At 45.4% G+C, this 18,276-nt stretch overlaps 1 protein-coding gene across 3 annotated transcripts in view; it reads left to right on the top strand.

The window, feature by feature from the left end:
• FHOD3 (formin homology 2 domain containing 3) overlaps window positions 1–18,276 on the top strand; it is a 497,328-nt gene that overhangs the window by 345,700 nt on the left and 133,352 nt on the right. For all 3 annotated transcript variants that reach the window (XM_032602812.1, XM_032602814.1, XM_032602813.1), the window contains exon 11: window positions 7,068–7,181. In XM_032602812.1, the coding sequence (XP_032458703.1) occupies window positions 7,068–7,181 (114 nt within the window). The remainder of the gene's footprint in view (window positions 1–7,067; window positions 7,182–18,276) is intronic.

The raw sequence follows: 18,276 nt of genomic DNA, 5'->3' as shown, positions 1-18,276 counted from the left end.
TACAATGTTATCTATAATGTGTGGATGACTGCTGTAGGGATAATGCATTTTGATTTTTATCCAAATGGACAGGAACACTTTTCACCCCATGTAGCACAGAAAAAATTCCCAGCATTTATTTGCACGCCTAGAATAACTACCATAGCTCTACAGCCCTTTGGGGGAGTTTTCTGTCCTCCACTCACCTCTCCAAGGTGCATCCTTTCTGTCTTCGGGCAGTGTTAACAGACACAGGCACCTTGCAGATATGCGTACATTTTGTGGTATTTTCCCCAAATGATGTCTGTATGAAAAATAAAAATTGATCATGGCTAAGTTCATTTTCTGATATTCAAAAATAATTCTAGAACTGAAGGGTTCCTTCACTTGATTGATTACACTGGCAACTGATATTGTTGCTGTTAGTTTTTCCACAAATAAGCAAAGTCAAAAGGATCTTGGATGAATTAGGGTAAAATCTTTCTCTTACCAAGTTCAAAGTTAATGTGATTCTTTGCTGCTGTGGCCTCATTCTTGGGGCCACCGGCGCACATAAAAGTTCTCAGACAGGCTCATTTGACGTGCTGAGATGCCCACCTCTCCCGGGGTCATGGAGTCCTCTCTGAACTGATTGCTTCCCCCCATTGGAAATGTCTGGGATGAAGCCAGCTGGATGTAGAGAGAGGAAAGGAATGACCTAGTGACAGAGAGTGAGGTACATATTCCAGAATGAGATGGGGAGAAAGGTCGGCATTAACCAAGGGCCCCCGCCCATGCCGAGTACCATGCTTGGGGGTAGTGACTTTAGTTAGGGATGCTCTGGGAAGGGGGGAGGTTCAGTTGACAGTCCCACCTTAGGTCAAAACTGAGTCACAGAAAATTTTGTGGACCCTCAATAAATACATCGGTGTGGCTCCACATGTGCTTCAATGTGCATGGTATGTCCCACCCACAAACTTTTCACCCTCAGGGACTCAAACAGTTCGGCAGTACCTACAGACCAGATGGAGGAATCTGGCTGGAAAGAGCAGCCTCCAAAGGCGTCCCTACTGACTCGTGCTGTCTTACAGCGGTAGATGGTGGTTTATCCTGTCCTCTGCAGTGTCTTTGACTATATGACTGATTCTGGAGGGTGTCTTCATCAGAGACGATACAGTTAGACTTTTCAGTTTTAGGAAGCAAAGGTGCGCATATTAAACACCAGGGTTTGACCTTAAACACGGTGATCATTAACATTGATCTGGATGCTATTTCTTCCCTGATGTCAACCTACTAGACTTCAAAGTGGTGGGAAAGATTCTGCTTACTTCTGTGGGCTTGGTGTCTTCCACTGCTTCCCCTTCCTGCTGGCTGCTTCCTTGTGTTTGCCCGCCATGTGTGCCCACCACGTGTGCCCCCTGTGTGTGTGTACCACCTTTGCCAGGCCTGCCCTGGGCACTGCAGTGTGGTCTCATCCCATCCTCCCCTTGAGCCAGGGAAACCTGTATGTCCCTGCCCTTATATACAGATGGAGCTCTGGATCTGAGGTAGGAAAAAAAACAGCTCACATTCCTTTCCCGAGTGGGCATGGCTGGGAGTCAAGTTCTCTGGGGAAAGGACTATGGTTTTGAAAACTGCAGAGTTTAATGTAGATTCTCCTGTTACAAAGGTAGGCTTCAAAATGTCTAAGTGGTCTAAATCCAGTCCCCTGAAGATGGAAAGTCTTCATAACTGTATCTGTGGCAGAATGAGGCCTGCCTGCAGGAGTCTAGACATCTAGGGCTTAGTGGTAGAGGAGGCCCTGAGGAAAGTGTGAACCGGGCAAAATGTGTCTTCACTCTGCCGGCCCCTCATTTCCAGCTCGTTGCATTTCTTGCTGGCATCTTTTCTCCTTCTCCACACTTGCTTTCCAGAAAGGATCTGAAAGCAGTGACTCTAAGTATGGGGCTTGTGGGATACCTTGTCCTCAAGTTTGGGTGTTTCAGGAGGAGGGCAGATCCCCTGTTTGATCAAGACAAAGAAATGAAGTTCAAATTGTGGAAATTCCGGTGCCGACACAACCAGTGGGGAGAAACTTGGGGATTGAGGGGCAGGTGCAGAAGAGCCTTTGAGGTTCCACTAAATCCCCTCATCAAGGCCCTTGTATGCTCAGAGGCCAGGTGGCTCTTACCCCCCAGATAGGCAAGCCCAGGGCGCCAGGATTATTGGGAAAACCAGGGCTTCTGGCTTTTATGCTGCAGGTCAAGAAACACAGCTGGACTCTTAAGTGAGCGTCCCTAACAGTAGTGAGCTTTGACGTGTCTTTTTCTCTTTCCTAACTTTTGCTCCCTCTCTCCCAAATCTCTTTTCCTCCCCTTCCTTCCCCCTCCTCCTCTCCTCCTCTCCTCCGTGCTGACCCAGGGTTGAGGCCAGCCCTGCCTCAGAGCAGGTCCCTGCCGGAAAGGATGCTGCTCGCGAGAGTCCAGCCCTCCCCGCGGCCTCCAGTGCCTCCTCCCCAGGAAAGCAGCTCCCGACCGGCAGTGCGGCGGGGACCCCCTTGCGCAGAGGGTCCTCAGGGCCTGCCCTGCGGGCGCCCTCCACGCCCTCCCCGGCTTCTCAGCCCTTCCGCGCCGCACCCGCCCCCCCGCAGGCGTCACCAACCATAGAAAAGCTGCCCTATGTGCTTCACAGCCCCTTCCACCTCTTCTCCTATGACTTTGAGGACTCGCCCTTGTCCACCAAGGAAAAGGAAGCCGAATCCCAGCAGGAAAGCAGGTAGATCCGGCCCACGTGATGGCCTGTGCGAGGCTAACCCGGGGACGGTGACGCAGCGCCTTAGCTGCATCCTTTAGCTGCATCCTCTGGCTTGTCTTTCGTTCGCTGCGTTTGCGGAGATTCCAGTCAGAGCAGAGAGCAGTTGTGGTGTGAGCTCCCTGGGCGCTCACTAATTACCAGTATGTAGGCAAAAGGCAGAAGAGAAAATTCCAGCTGCTTGAATTGAGGAGCTCTTGTGTTATAATGTAATTACTAAAGATGGATTTTTGAATTTAAGGTTTATAAAAATTTGCACTGTCAAAATCTACACATCTCAAGCCCATCTCTCTAGCACGGGCTCTCTTTCGATCTGCGGAAGGCAGCCAGGTGCTTTGTCAGCTTTCCAGGCAGCGTTTTGAGTGGGGTTTTCCTTCGTTTAACAGTTCCTCTGATTCTCTCCATCCGAGCACGTATTCTGCCTCCGAGCCTTACAACTTCCGGTCTTTCTCTTCCAATAGGTGGGTGTCTTTTCATTATCTCCTCTCCCTTTCTATAGCTTTCTGTTTTTATTCTAATGTGTGTAAGTTTCTTTCAGACATTGCTCATAGCTTCCCGTGAGATGGCAAACAATTGCAGTTTGAATCACTTCACAGGCATTAGTATAATTACATTAAGTACGGACACCTCAATGATTCTTACGCAAACCGGAGATGAGGCAGAGGGAGGGAGGTGTGCCGATCAAAAGGGCACAGGGAATTTTCAGCAGGTGCTTGTCAGCTTGCCTGTGTGCCTGCCCTTCACTGATGCCTGGATCAGGACCTCTCCGCAGAGCGGGGAATGGGGAACAGAGGGTTTGCATATTTTAAACAATCAGTTGTCCAAAGTCAATAATAAAAGTCAGTATTGACTGATGGTCACTCCCATATTAAGAGTAATAATAATAATTGCTAACATTTATTGAGCATTTATTGAGAGCCAAGCCCTGTACTTTAAAGTATCACTTAACCCTGAAGAGGTAGGTTCTATTTCTAGCCCTTATATACAGTGAGGAAACTGAGGCACAGAGAGGTTGGGTAAGTGGGGAGTGGTGTCTACCAGAATGGCTTTGTATACCATCAGGAGTACGTGGCCTCCAGTTTGAACACCTCCAAACTACAAGTCCTCTACCAGTCTCTTTTAGGTCTAAAATTCTCAGTTATTGTGATCTTTCACGCAGTTTTCATGAAATGCATCCAACATATAGCTCTCATGTTCCCCAAGAACCGTATCTGTGTACAAGTTAGGAGCTGCACATTTGACCGGAAGAAAAAATATCATGGCAACCTCATCTTCCCCAGCAGGGTGGTGTTAGCCCAGGATGGTGATGGTCTCACAGCTTCTGACGGGGCTCTCCTGGCACCCAGGTCCCTCCCACTTGGTCCCCAGGCTTCAGTACCACTGACAGTCCTGGGGGATGAGAGCAATAGAAACATGGAAATGGACAAAACGAATATACACATAAATTGAGAAAAGCATCTGCATGCTTGTGAATGAAGATTGGCTTGGATTTCACTGAGAAAAGTTTACAATTTTTTAATTATTTGACAGGAGTTTGACTATTGTATAAATATCGTTCATACCAATTAATTTTCTGATGTTCACTCACTGTGGTTTTCAGAGGTCTGTATGGCCACAGATTTGACTGCTCAGTGGTTGACTGAAATTGAATGGGTTATAATAGAGACCAACCAGTTAGTCATTAAAAAGAATTTTTTAAAAATACAAACACTAACACACCACTGTAAAGCAATTATACTCCAGTAAAGATGTTAAACAAACAAACGAAACCAAAAAACGCCGTGTAGTGAATCGAGTGAATTGTATGATCCAGTTAGTTTGGCTGAAATTCAGAAGCAAAATTAGACCATGAGGTCGTTGAATTAATTGCTCGACCAGTAGAAAAACCAAAAGAGGGAGAACGACACTATGCTTGATTTATTTCCATAACGTCATCGAAACATAATTTTAGTAAAGTAATCCTGTTAAAACATTCTCTGGGATGCCCACTTTTGGTTGGGAAGGGGATGGTTTTAGATGTTTGCGTAGAATAACAAGGTTAGTGTCCAGGCAGCTGGGTGATGCAGGGCTGACGCTGGAGCCCAGGGCCTGTCTCTGAGGACTTGGAGGTCCTGGGCAGCGTCCTTCCCTCCCAAGTGGGGCCCACTGCCTCCTGCTTCTCTCGCTCTCTTCCCTGCTGAGCTTGTGCTCCCCTCTCTGCTGCTTCCTTTCTTTTGTATATTCTCATCCTTTGCTTTTCTGTCTTCTCTGTGGCCTGTGGTTTTGGGGGCCCTCTCTTTTAATTTTTTTATTTAGGTATAATTGACATAACGTTATATTGGCTTCAGGTGTACAGCATAGTGATTCAATATTTGTATAATTGGGGGCCCTCTTGAAAAAATCAAACCAATACTCACTTGGAGAAGCAGTAAACAACCTGTTGGACAGGTAGACTGTTGCGACTTTAAGAGATGAGAAGATGAGTGTCCAGAAACCAAGTCCCATGAAGGTGGTATGTTAACAGGGGAGGATGGTGGGGTAGTATTGTCTGCCTGCCAGAGTGCCTGGTACTTAGCACAGGCTGACACATGATACCAAATAAGCAGATTAGAAGAGCAACAGCCAACACACCAGACTCGGCAACACAGGATAGATTTGGGATAATATAAGTATTTTATTTCCCATTATAATAATGTAATTTATTAAGGAAAACTGAAATTTCACCTCCGTATTCCAGTTTTAAAAAGAGATGGCCTGGGCTTCCCTGGTGGCGCAGTGGTTGAGAGTCCGCCTGCCGATGCAGGGGACACGGGTTCGTGCCCCGGTATGGGAAGATCCCACATGCCGTGGAGCGGCTGGACCCGTGAGCCATGGCCGCTGAGCCTGCACGTCCGGAGCATGTGCTCCGCAACGGGAGAGGCCACAACAATGAGAGGCCCGCATACCGCAAAAAAAAAAAAAAAAAAAAAAAAAAAAAAAGATGGCCTGTTTTTTTTACATTTTTCTACACGTGGTTTTTAACCTCTAAGAATATTTTTTACAATTGTGATCAAACTCAATGTGTAATATTATATCTTGATGTTACATGCAGTATGTGTGTGTGTATATTTATACACACACACACTCACGTACACGTACATTATAAACATTTGCCATGTTATCACTTATAAATTGTCAATCACTTAACGGTTGTGTAATCTTCCATTGACGAATGTTACATCATACTTTCTTAGCCATTCTCACATTGTTACCTGGTTGGGTAGTTTCTGGTTTTTTGCCATGATCTCAATGAGGCTCCAGTGAGTGTCTTCCTGTGTGATATTTTAGTATATAAATAACCGTAAAGTTATGTTAACGCCTCAAAAGTAGACCTACTTGGTCAGGGGGTATCCACATTTTGAGGTCAAATTGCTTCCTAGAATTAGCAATCCTAGGTTAGTTGGTGGGAGTTTATATTGGATTCACTGCATGGGGGAAGGTCTTTGTGCACTTATATCATAGTGACCCTTGGGGTCCCACACACTCCAGTACTGTGTCCTCACCAGTTTAGAAGAAGGAGTCGGCCCTACCTTGTAGCTGAGGAGGTTGTGAGGCAAAGCTCTGATCGTGATAGCTAAATACAAATAGATAGCTAAAGAACAGCTATTCTGAAAAACAAAGAAAACTCTAGAATTTTACAAATCCTGAAACTTGTTAGAGATGACTGGGAAATGATAAAAGCTCGTTTGAACCTAGTGGCTGTAGTTTTGGTTCTAGGGAAATATTGGCTGAAAACATCGAATACGTGCACCTCCAAGCAGCAGGCCAGCCTAGAAGGTCTGGGGACAGTTTCTCCTTGATCCTTGGGCATGTGATGAGATTATAGCATTTAATGGATGAAAATGATTCAGAAACACCTAAAGGAGAATTTTTAATCCGATGTTTCTTTAGCTCATCATCCGGTATTTTCTGCAGGCTTTGATGCAATTAATGCTAATTGTGTCACCACGAGAGGCAAGAAAATCTTCAGATTCAATTGAAAGTAATTTGGATTCTTGATTTATGTTAGCAACTAGTTTTAATGTACACTTAAAAAGAAAGGAAATATGAGGGTTTTATTTAAACCCTTTGTCATACCTGCTGCCTAATAGTTTTCGACTTTGGGAAATTTTTCTGATGAGAAATAAAACAAAGAAGTTACTAGTTTCTTCAAGTTAGGGTAATCACTAACAGTGCTAGCATTTCCAGACCTGTTTTTCTTGCAAAAATTAGCATAGTTTGCCACGTGTTATTCATTTATTGACTGGTACTCATTTTTCTGTCCCTTCCTGCCCCACAACTTAAATCTCTGCGCTCTCCAGATACAGCAACTTTGGCAACAACTCTCATCACTCCTCGAGGCCTTCGTCTGGATCCAATGTGCCCATCACCCTCACGTCACCTCTTTCACCTCAACAGGAGGCCGGGCTGGAAAGGTGGGTTTTAGAAGAAGCATGGTGATGACTTCCCTGTCCTCAAGTGAAGGAAATCAGTTTGATTAAGAGGGCCCAAAGGAAAAGTGTAAATGAAAAGAATAATCTGAAATATTTCCCTTTACAGAATATAGCCCAAAGGTAAGAATCTTTTCTGTCTCTTTCGCACTGTGTACTAAGTAAATATTTTATTAGAGGTGGTATTTTATTGGTAATACTGTCTTATCTCCCTGCATACTATAGATAGGTATACCAGTTTGTTCTAAAATATTTAAATGTGAATGTTTCTATTCATCTCTTAAAAACTGTTCTAGATTTTGTGTAAACCGTGCCATTTGTCTTATACGCATCAGTTTTCACCTTTGAATGATTCATTTTATGTAAATCAGGAGGTAGTGGGCCTGTTAAGGTGTTGTGTTATTAATCCAGGACCTACCAGAAGAGAAACAAATTGTATGGGTCCATGGAAGGAATGTAACTTGGCAAGAGTACTAATTAGACCACCAGAAATGAACTGATTATAACTCCTAGAAGTGAATGATTGCACAGAATGTGTTTACAAGGGAAAGGTAAGACCTGTAATCTTAGAACAATTAAAAACAGGTACCCTTATATGGCAAGAGTGCTGAGTTAGAGAACACAGGCTAGGGTTCCAGCTCACTCAGTGGGAAGTTATTTAATCCCTGAGGGTAGATGCCCCTTATGCCAACCCTTACCTTAGAGGCCGGTTTTGATGAGCAGATGAAAAAGTACACATAGAAAGCCTTGTGTGAACCCCACCGTGTGGGTCCAGTTGGAAGTGACAATGTATGATGATGAGATATAACTTCCAGCAGCTCGTGATTGATCAGATATTGAGACGTGAGCGATTCACAGAAGTCATTTGCCTCAAATCCCGAGTTTAAAACAAATTCTATCTGTATTCCAAATTCAAGTCGTCTCCTGTGCATTCTGAAGTGTGTTTTGCTGAGCGCTGCTGGCGGTTGGGGGTTTGGTTGGGATACAGAGCCCCAGGAGGAAGGGCTGTCCAATGGGGTTTACCTGGCCACACATCACCTGTAATTTCTAAGATGGTGCATAAATCCCATGGTGTCAAAATCCCAGGTTCCACAGTCCAGTGTGGTGCTGGGCTGGGCATATTTGGGCTCAGTTTGGTCTTGGTAATAAGGTAACAAGTTGATTACCCTGAAGACACTCTCTGCCCTTTACCCTAGGGCACCTCTTCTGGGGATCAGCTGAGGTCGCCTGTGCTCCCAGAGAGGTCACCAGTAAAGAGAACCCTTGTCCTATTAGATGTGAGATTTGGGGCTGAAGTGAGGAATATGAGAGTCTGACTGATATCACAAAACATACCTCGCACATGCTTGGCTGCCAGCTCCTCGGGAGCAGGGAACCAGGCTCCATTCATTGCTGTGCCCCCCATGGTACCTGGGGCTGGGCTGTGGCAGAGTTGAAGTATCCAGGTGAATTATCCACTCATTGGTTGGAAAACAGTTTGGAGGTCCCTGAAGTTGAGAAGTTACAAGGATAGAAGGTCTGCAGGTTTCCCCAAGCCCTGGCCTTTGGGGGACATTGTTCCCAGGTCCTAACGGAAGCCCCAGACTCAGCCTACTGGAAACCCAGGTCCAGTTTGGGCTGTTCCAGGAGTGCAGGCCCCTGAAGGACTCCTGTCTGTGTCTCTTTCCCTGCTGGGGCTGGCTGAGTGTCCCCTGGGGTTGCTGGGGGATTAAATGAGGGAGGAAGGGGCTGGTTTGCAGAGAGGATAGAGTGCCCTGGGGGGAGGCTGGTCTTCATCCTAAGGCCCCGGGGCTTTAGGGTTTTGAAGCAGCTGGTGATGCTCTCTAATCTGTCAACAGTGCAGAAGGAGCCAGCGGGGTGAGGCTGCAGAGACAGGGACCGCCAGAAACTGCCTCTGAGTCTGAGAGAGGTGACCATGACCAAGAAGCGCAGAGGCCTTGGGGCTTGAGAGGATCAGCGGGTTGGCTGCTGCCGGGAGGGTGGGAGCAGGGGAAGCAAAGTGAGGGTTCAGGCTTGCGGGAGCCTGTGGGTGTTAGAAACAAGGAACTGAGGTAGAAGATACTGGAAGAGAAGCAAATCGAGGATGGAGGTGTTCATCTTGGGGCACGCAAGGCCTGAGGGGTCTGTCTGACACCCAGGGAGATGCACCAGGAGCTGGGGAGGTGAGAACTCAGTGGTCCTCAGCTTGAAGAAGGCACTGGGTTAAGATTCCTTAGAGGCAGCCTGCACGCTGAGACCCAGTCACTGCGGACAGCAGGGGCCCGTCCTGTTCTCTCTTACTGTGCACTTCCGCCATAGGAAATTCATTACATCCACTGTATCCACTAGCAAGGAAAGCTTCAAAGAGTTCCCTACTTCCTTTCCATTTGCATGATTTTTTCAACTATCACCATCTGCAACTTTGAAAAACCATGTGATGGATCATTTGAAACATCAGATGTGCCATTTCATTAAGGCCCAGGAAGCCACCAGGCCCGGCTGCATCATCACTTCTTACTCTCACCTTGCTAGCTTATGTTTTGTGACTGTTAAAAAAAAAAAAAAAAGAAAAATCAAAGGGGCCCCAACTCCAAATCATATTTGTATACTACCACCCAAGCATATTATGTCAGTTGTATTTATGCTAATGTATATTTTCATACAGTTTATTTTTTTCTTTTTCCTATTTAATAACTGGATTCTTTGGAAGTCATCCATAATCCATTTTTACATTTACAAATATTTTCTGCCTTATTAAGATACATGATTGTTTTTACCGAGGTATATACTTCAGTAGAGTTTGTAAGATTTATCATTGAGGTGTTTTATAATACCCATAATTATTGAAACTGAAAAGAAAACTCTTAGGAAAAACATTGAGCTATTATGAACAATTGCAAATTTGCGACGAGAACCCACATGTTCTGTCAGAACACTCCTGACTAATAAACAGCATGACAGGGCCCCATGCAGTACCGGGCAGTTCTAGAAATCCTTTCCCTTGATTTGGAAGCAAGTCTTACTTCTCTGAAGTCCTAGGAAAATCAGGCCAACTAAAACACTCCTTCAGGCAAGTCAGCCCGATTTGGGACTACAGGTGGGCATCACTGTGAGTTTGGAGTTTTCCATCTTTTTCCCAAGCATATTAGTGTGTTGGATGTTAATAAAACTGGGAATGATAAATCAGCCTAGAAAGGAAAAACTGAAGAAGCAATATATAAATTAAATCAAGGCAGGGGTATTAAAACGAATCCATCTCCACATCTCCTAGTACAGCTTCATTTATAGGGCTCTTTTCGAAACAGAGAGTGTAGCATTGATTTTCGTGAAATTGCAACTTGAGTTGTGCCCAAACAAAACAGAATAAGAAAACCGGAACTATTTGCAAAAGCCCTCAGGGATGCAAGATGCAACTGTCTAATGAAAGCAGACTTTTAAAATGCTTCAATTTTGAAAACGTGATTTTTGAGTGGAAATGTTCTAAATATTTTCTTTTTAAAAGAAAACAAAATTACAAGACTATTTGAACCATTCACGTTCAAACATTCAAATGAAACAAACAAGCAAACAATAATCACAGCACAGTCACTGCGGCTCTGGTCAGAGCTCATCCTCTCTCCATCCCTGCGGCGCCATCCCCATCTGGTGGCCTTTTCAGAAGTGGCAGCTGGAGGCTTGTCTGGTGATGTGACAGCAGTTACGGAGGGAGTTTGGGGGAATGGTAAGTCTAGTGCGGGGGTGGGGGGGGGGGTTGAAGGTGCTCTGAGGCGGGTCAGTCTTTGTGCTGGGGCTAGGAAGTAAGTGCTCTGGGAATGAGGCCCCCCTGGAGTGGGGGGGATGAGCAGGTGAAGATGCTGAGAGCTCAGTGGGTACACCTTGGAGATTTTAGGAGGCCAGGGAGGACTTCCCTGTGGACCTGGCAGTATGTGCCATAAGCTCTCTTTCTCCCTTAAAATAGCGCTGTTGTCTACTGTAAATGGCAATCAGCTGCCTGTTTTACAGACTAATGTCAGGAGTCCTTAGAAGTTTGGGGATTGTCTGCCTTGTATAGTCGTCCCAGCAGAGTTTTTCTGACTTCCTGGAAGACTATAAGCCCAGATATTAGTCGTGACACTTCCTTTGGGAATAAATGGATAATAAGGGATGAATAAAGGATGCAACTTTAAATTCTGTTGTATTACTGTTTATATGGGCTTAGCATGTATTGTATACACAGTATAACATTTGAAAGGTGTGAAGGGGTGCACAGTGCAAGTGAAGCTTCCTCCTACCCAGAAGCAACCACTCCTAGCAATTCCTTATGTGTACTTCCAGAGATACATTACGTTAATATCAGCATATATGTGTTTAATATAGCTTTACACAAATAGTAACACACTACACAAACTACTCTGCCTCTGGCTTTTTCACTTAAAAATATATCTAGGTTCTTTTTCCACAGCAATACTTGTAGCTTTTGCATTCTTTTTAATACTTTGTTCTCTGGGTGCTTCTTCATATACCTAGTCCTGTAATGATGGGCCCTAATCTTCTGCTATTACAAACAAGACTGCAGTGTAATCTTTATCCATGTGTCTTTTTGTCCATGTGTCATTTTGCACATGTGTGATTATCTCTAGGATAAAAGCCCAGAAATAGATTTAGTAAGTCAAGTTTTTGTATTTCTAAAATTTTGATTGAATTTTGCCAAGTTGCTCTTCGTGAGGATTGTACCAGTTTTGGTTCTCAACCACAGGTGTGTGAGAGAGCTTTTTTTCCCACACCTCTGCCAAAGAGGTGTTGTTCAACTAGTCAACCATTTTCCCCCAGTAGTGAAGAGTTGTGTGTCATTAACATTTAAATTTGCATTTCTTATCATGAATGTGATTGAGCATGATTTCATATGTCCAGGTACCTTTCCTTTTCTGTGAATTTTTGGTTCGTGATCACTGTTCTTTTCCTTATTGAGGTATACAGGTTCTTTATAAACTGCAATAGGTGAACCAATTATTTTCCTCAGTCGTTGGTCTTTTTACAACCTTTATGGTGTTTTTACCACGCAGAACGGTTTAAATTTTGGAGTCAAGTTTATTAATCTTTTCTATCTTCTGGGTTTAGTGTTCCTTATGAGGGCAGCCTTTTCTCCCATGGTTTCTTCTATTATTTCTACAGCTACAGTTTTCACATGGAAATATTTTATCTATCTGGAAGTTATTTTGGCATATGGTATGAGGCAGAGATCCAAGTCACATTTTTTCACTTGTTTGAGTACCATTTAGTGAACAATCCATCATTTCCCTATCGATGTGTCATATACCAACAGGAATATGGGCTCGTTTATGTGTCTGTGCAAGCTGTTCCCATAGGAGCATTTCCCATCTCCTCTGGTGCCCACCTTCTCGGATGGATCAACTGTTTGAGGCCGTCAGGAGCCCCCCTTCCTCCCAGTTTTTGGAATATGACTGTATCGTGTGCTACCTTGAAATAGCCCGTTGTTTTTGTCATATGCTGTTGTGGGCTTCTGTGCTGCAATAAAGAGAATGGGAACGTCTGGGGAAGCTGGGACCGAGCAGCTAGGACGAGGAGAGTGGGGGCCTGCTGTACTGAGCTCAAGCCCCCTCACTTCCTGTGACCCCCTAGGACACCTGTCCCTACCGCTGATATCATAACTCCTCCCTCTGAACGAAGGTCTCCGTTTCCGTGCATTTCCTGCCTATCTTCGGTTACTTTCACTCTTGTAGTTCTTAGCTGCTTGCAGGCCCAGTGACCATTGCCCCGAGTATAATTTGCTGCTACCTGTGTCTCCCTCATCCTGATTTCCTCCTCCACGTGGACTGCTCTGTATGGCTGTCTGGGTGCTTGTGTCTTTCTGTTCTCGTCTGCTTTGGCTTTTATTATTTCTGGCCTTTGCTAGTATCTACGTATGCCTTGAGGTTCTACTTGTCTGGTTTTCAAATCACTGCTTTTTCCAAATATATGATCCATGTATTTTTCTGGATCCCAAGCACTTGCTGGCTGTGTTCCATCTCTTGGTCCACGCAGTACTTTTTCAAACATTGTGTCAGTAGAGTTGAGAGCTCCATTGTCCAATGGGCTCTAGTTAAAGTTTTATTGTTAATTTATTTTTTTGAATTTTTGAATTTTATTTATTTTTTTATACAGCAGGTTCTTCTTAGATTGGGATTGACATATATACACTAATATGTATAAAATGGATAACTAATTTATTTTAAATTGCTCAAAGTAGATTTTAAAGAATATCAGAGACGATCCTGATTAGCATGTAAAGTGGGATAAAAGGCACTGCCTTTCTTTGTGATCACAGTTAATGGCATAGAGCCCACAATGGCCAACAGAAGGAAAAAGATACCAACAGGGACAGGTTCCCTACGGTTCAAACCAAGGGCTGTGTAGCTGTGTGCTCCTGGTGCTGTGCACCAAGTGAATTTCCTACTCGCCTGCTGCTAGTTCCTGATAGCAATCTTGTTACAAGCAATGAGTTCCTGGAAGGCCCAGTGTGGTCCTGATTAATCCATTGTGCTACATCCAGAGTGCACAAGAGGAGACGCACTGGTCCACTGATGGAGTGAGTTTACGGTAGGGTCTGGCTCCCTGATGGCAGCTTCATACAGTGACTTTGGGCATTAGGGGACCTGGGCTCTGCGGTAGCCCACGTGGGTTTTAGATCCGACTTCTTCTCACCGTTCCTAATACCGTAGATTTAGTCCGAGATCTGTGTCATGCCTGGACTAGTAGTGCAGTGATGTATGTCTCCCATCCTTTCTGAAATATGGATCTGACGTTTCCTGCTTAGAAACCTTGCCTCCCGCTACCTATCTGTGAACCTAACCTGATTAACCCTCATCTCTAGGATCTCTCGCGTTTGGGTCCTGCTTGCACCTTGCAGCTTCATCAGCCATCAGCGTCCCCATCCTCACTGTACTGCAACCGCACACAAGTGCTACCAGGCTCTCCTGAGGCCCCTTCCTTCATGTTTGCTCTGTCCTCTGACCAGCCTCCTCCTCTCTCATTCAGTCAATTCCTTCTCATCCTCCAGGATCCAAGTAGGTGGCATCTGTCTGTAAAACTCCTCTGACTTCCTCAGGCAGAATGAATTGTGACATTCTTACGGGCTCATATACCTCAATTTAAGCTCTCAGCCCTTTGAATCATTATGTGTTTATCCTTCTGTTTCTAAAATAAGGGTCACAAACGTACAGTGGTCTGAGGGTAGTGAACCTGGGTTCCACAAAGCCATGGGATAAAGATGGTTCACATTTCTGGACTGGCCATTTTTTTGTAAAGATTCAGGAATCCTTAAGACAAGCAGGACTGGAGAATCCACATACATGTAAATTGTAAAGATAAAAGTGTTTGCTTTTGCAGGGAAGCACTTTCTGCTCGTCCTATGTTCCTTTTTGTCAGCCTTTTGGCTGCTTCGCTATTGGTCGTCTCCTCCCTACATCTCTCCAGCATGAGATTCCCTATTCCTCGCTGCCCTGCCCCCTACCTCTTTGTCAAATAACCAGGCGAACAAATGTATGAGCAGTTTTAATCTCTTCTAATCCTGTTTCCTTCCTTTGGAAAGTGGGGTTAAAATAGATTTTTTAATTTTATGTTTTTGGCCACGCTGTGCAGCTTGCAAGATCTTAGTTTCCCGATCAGGGATCAAACCTGGGCCCCTGGCAGTGAAAGCTCCAGGCCCTAACCACTGGACTGCCAGGGAATTCCCAGGAATAGATTTTTTTAAATTAGACAGTTCTCTCACCCTTGTTTACTTAAAGGGTATCTATAGCAACCTTAAGAGGTATATACTGTAATTTTGTTTGGAAGTGAGAACATTGTGTGTGTGTAAGAGAGGCAGGTGAGCTCTGTAACAAGGAAGTGCAAATATCACTCATCAAAGTAGTGCAGATGGAACAGCTACACAGCAGACCTGGAGACACTTACAGTGGTTCTGTGCTATAAACTGAGCCCTAGCCCTGCGCCATCATCCCTGCTTGGGCACCTCTCCCAGTGGGACAGCCCCCGACGGCCAGGTTTCCAGTTGTCGTTGGCTACAGTGGTTTTGCACTGGCATTGTAAGAAGATCACAGAGAGAAAAGGGGTAGGAAGGATGGGGGAGCTTTCTCCTTCAGAAAATGTTTCTGGGTCCCTGGTCCCATTTCCTTGCTCCTTCCCACAAAGCCAGGCCACGAGTGAGTAAGCTTTACTATTATAGTGGAAGAGACCGGGTTTCTGGGTTCATTTTGGAAAGTGTGTGTGTAAACACACATATATAGATAGAAATCTAGATAGATATCTAGATAGATAGAGATAGAAACACACACCCCTTCCTACCCGTTTTCACTCTCTAGTCTTTGTACAATGCTAGTGCAAAACCACGGTAGCCAGTGGCAACTGGAAACCTGACTGTCAGGTGCTGTGAACGTGCGTGTGCTCAGGTACACACGCACGCACACATTACATACTCATCCATTTCATTCAGTGAGTGTTTATCAGGTGCTCACAGTGTGCCATGAGTGCTGGCCTGGGAATCCAACGTTGATTGAATCAGACCCTGTCCCTGACTTCATCGAGCTTACACTCTAGTGGCAGAAACAGAAGGTAAGCAAAGCATCAGCAAACAGTATTGTGAAGAAAATGAACCGTCATAGAAGAACTGAAGAAAGAGATGCCGTCAGTGTGGGGAGCCTAGCACCGGTCCTCCATCCTCATGACTGACACCTCCAGTAAGAGGTCTGGGAAACTGAGTCACCAATATAAGGCAAATTGCACTCTGTCCCTAGGTTTGCCTGGTGGGAGGGCGAGGGTGGGGAAGGGAGGTAAAGGGGGAGATAAGAAAATAGAGTGATTCCACATCTTTCTTCAAGTCATGATCCTGAAGATCTGGAAGAGTTGGGAGATTGTGTTTGGAAGACATTTGGTGTTCAGAGGAGAGGTGGGCATGCAGGGGAGGGGTAAGTTGGCCTGGAGTGGAGAGGAAGGGGGATGACTGGAAAGATGGGCTTCAGTTCGAGCCAGCAAGGCCCAGAAACTGCAGGACATAGGAGGGGCTGGTGGCAATCAGTGCTTTTGGAAGCTGTCAGGAGAATGGGTTAATTATGAAGCCTAATCGAGGTGGACCTGTGACAGGAGAGGACTGACCTCCTTCTGGCTGGAGGACTCACTTGGTCTTGGACAGTAGGGTGGGAAGTAAGAGGGAACTGGCAAAAACTGCTGTATGCTTGGGCTCAGGGCCTGCAGAAGGGGCAGGTGGACAGGCTGAAGCGTGATGCCAGCCAGGCATGGAGGATGGCTTCATGCTTTATGCATGAGCCAGCACAGTCCATGCGATAGCCCGTGGGACCAGTCTCTACTGCAGCTCTGGGAGCCCTGCTGTTTCCTCCTGTGGCCGGGAAGCTCAGACCTGCACCAAAATGGTGTGTGACAGGCTGGAGAAGGAGAGCAGAAGGAACCTTTAAATCCACATCCCCATCTTTGATGACAGCTGTCTCCAGGATTGTAGCAGTGATGATGAAGGAAAGTTGCCTGTTTCTTGAGGCTGCCTCTGGGACTTGCTCATTTCATCCTGAAAGCTGGGATGTGACCCTGAAGGTGTGAGAAAGGTTCTGCCATTTTCTTGTTTCAAGGCAAGCAAAGTGCCTTTTATAACCGGGCACAACCCAGAGTTACCTCTTGTCCTGTGATCATTAGATTGGGTCACCCCAGTTTCGTAGCCAGGTTGTAAAGACAGCCATTCTGCATCATTGAATTACCATTTTATTATTATTATTGACCTCTAAGTCTTCATATTAAATTACCTACTTGTGAATTAAGTGATACTTTCAAATATCGATTTGTGAACTTAGTTTGGGTTTTGTTAATATTTAACCAGAGATTATAATTTTTTAAAATAAGAAATGTTGAAGGTTTGCTTCTTTCACAAATAAGATTTTACTTAACTCAAACTTACCAAAGGAGCATTTATTTTTTTTTTTTTTTTTTTTTTTTTTTTTGCGATACGTGGGCCTCTCACTGCTGTGGCCTCTCCCATTGTGGAGCACAGGCTCCGGACGCGCAGGCTCAGCGGCCATGGCTCACGGGCCCAGCCGCTGCCACGGCATGTGGGATCTTCCCGGACCGGGGCACAAACCCATGTCCCCTGCATCGGCAGGCGGACTCTCAACCACTGCGCCACCAAGGAAGCCCAGGAGCATTTATTTTTAAACAGCTTTTGCAGTATACTTGACATACAAAAAACTGCACGTAAGTTTTTTGTTTGTTTGTTTGTTTTGCGGTACGCGGGCCTCTCACAGCTGGGGCCTCTCCCGTTGCGGAGCACAGGCTCCGGACGCGCAGGCTCAGCGGCCATGGCTCACGGGCCCAGCCGCTCCGTGGCATGTGGGATCTTCCCGTACCGGGGCACGAACCCGCGTCTCCCGCATCGGTAGGCGGACTCTCAACCACTGCACCACCAGGGAAGCCCTGCATATAAGTTTTGACACATGTTTTGCCAGTGAAACTATTACCACAATTGAGATAATGCACAAGTTCATTACTCTTAAGCATTTTTTTCATGCCCTTTTGTGATTATGGCTGCCCCTCCCTATCCCCAAGCAACCATGGGTCTGCCTTCTGTCATTATCGATTGGTTTGCATTTATAAGAATTTCATGTGGGCTTCCCTGGTGGCGCAGTGGTTGGGAGTCCGCCTGCTGATGCGGGGGACGCGGGTTTGTGACCCGGTCCGGGAGGATCCCACATGCCGCGGAGCGGCTGGGCCCGTGAGCCATGGCCGTTGAGCCTGCGCGTCCGGAGCCTGTGCTGCGCAACGGGAGAGGCCACAGCACTGAGAGGTCCGCGTACTGCAAAAAAAAAAAAAAAAAAAAAAAGAATTTCATGTAAATGTAATCGTGCAGTGAGTACTCTTAGAGAGGGGTTGACTTCTTTCAATTAGTGTAATTGTTTTGCGACTCCTCTATTTTGTTGCATGTTTCAATAGTAAATGCCTTTTTATTACTGAGTAGTACTCAGTTGTATGGATGCTACAATTTATCTGTTTACCTGTTGATGGACATTTGGGTTGCTTCCAGTTTTGGCTATGAATAGTTGTGTACAAGTCTTTGTATGGAAATTTGCTT

The sequence above is a fragment of the Phocoena sinus genome, chromosome 14, assembly GCF_008692025.1.
Source record: "Phocoena sinus isolate mPhoSin1 chromosome 14, mPhoSin1.pri, whole genome shotgun sequence".
NCBI classification, from domain to species: domain Eukaryota; kingdom Metazoa; phylum Chordata; class Mammalia; order Artiodactyla; family Phocoenidae; genus Phocoena; species Phocoena sinus.
Note: the sequence above shows the minus strand (reverse complement) of the source record. Positions and strands in the feature narration are given on the sequence as shown.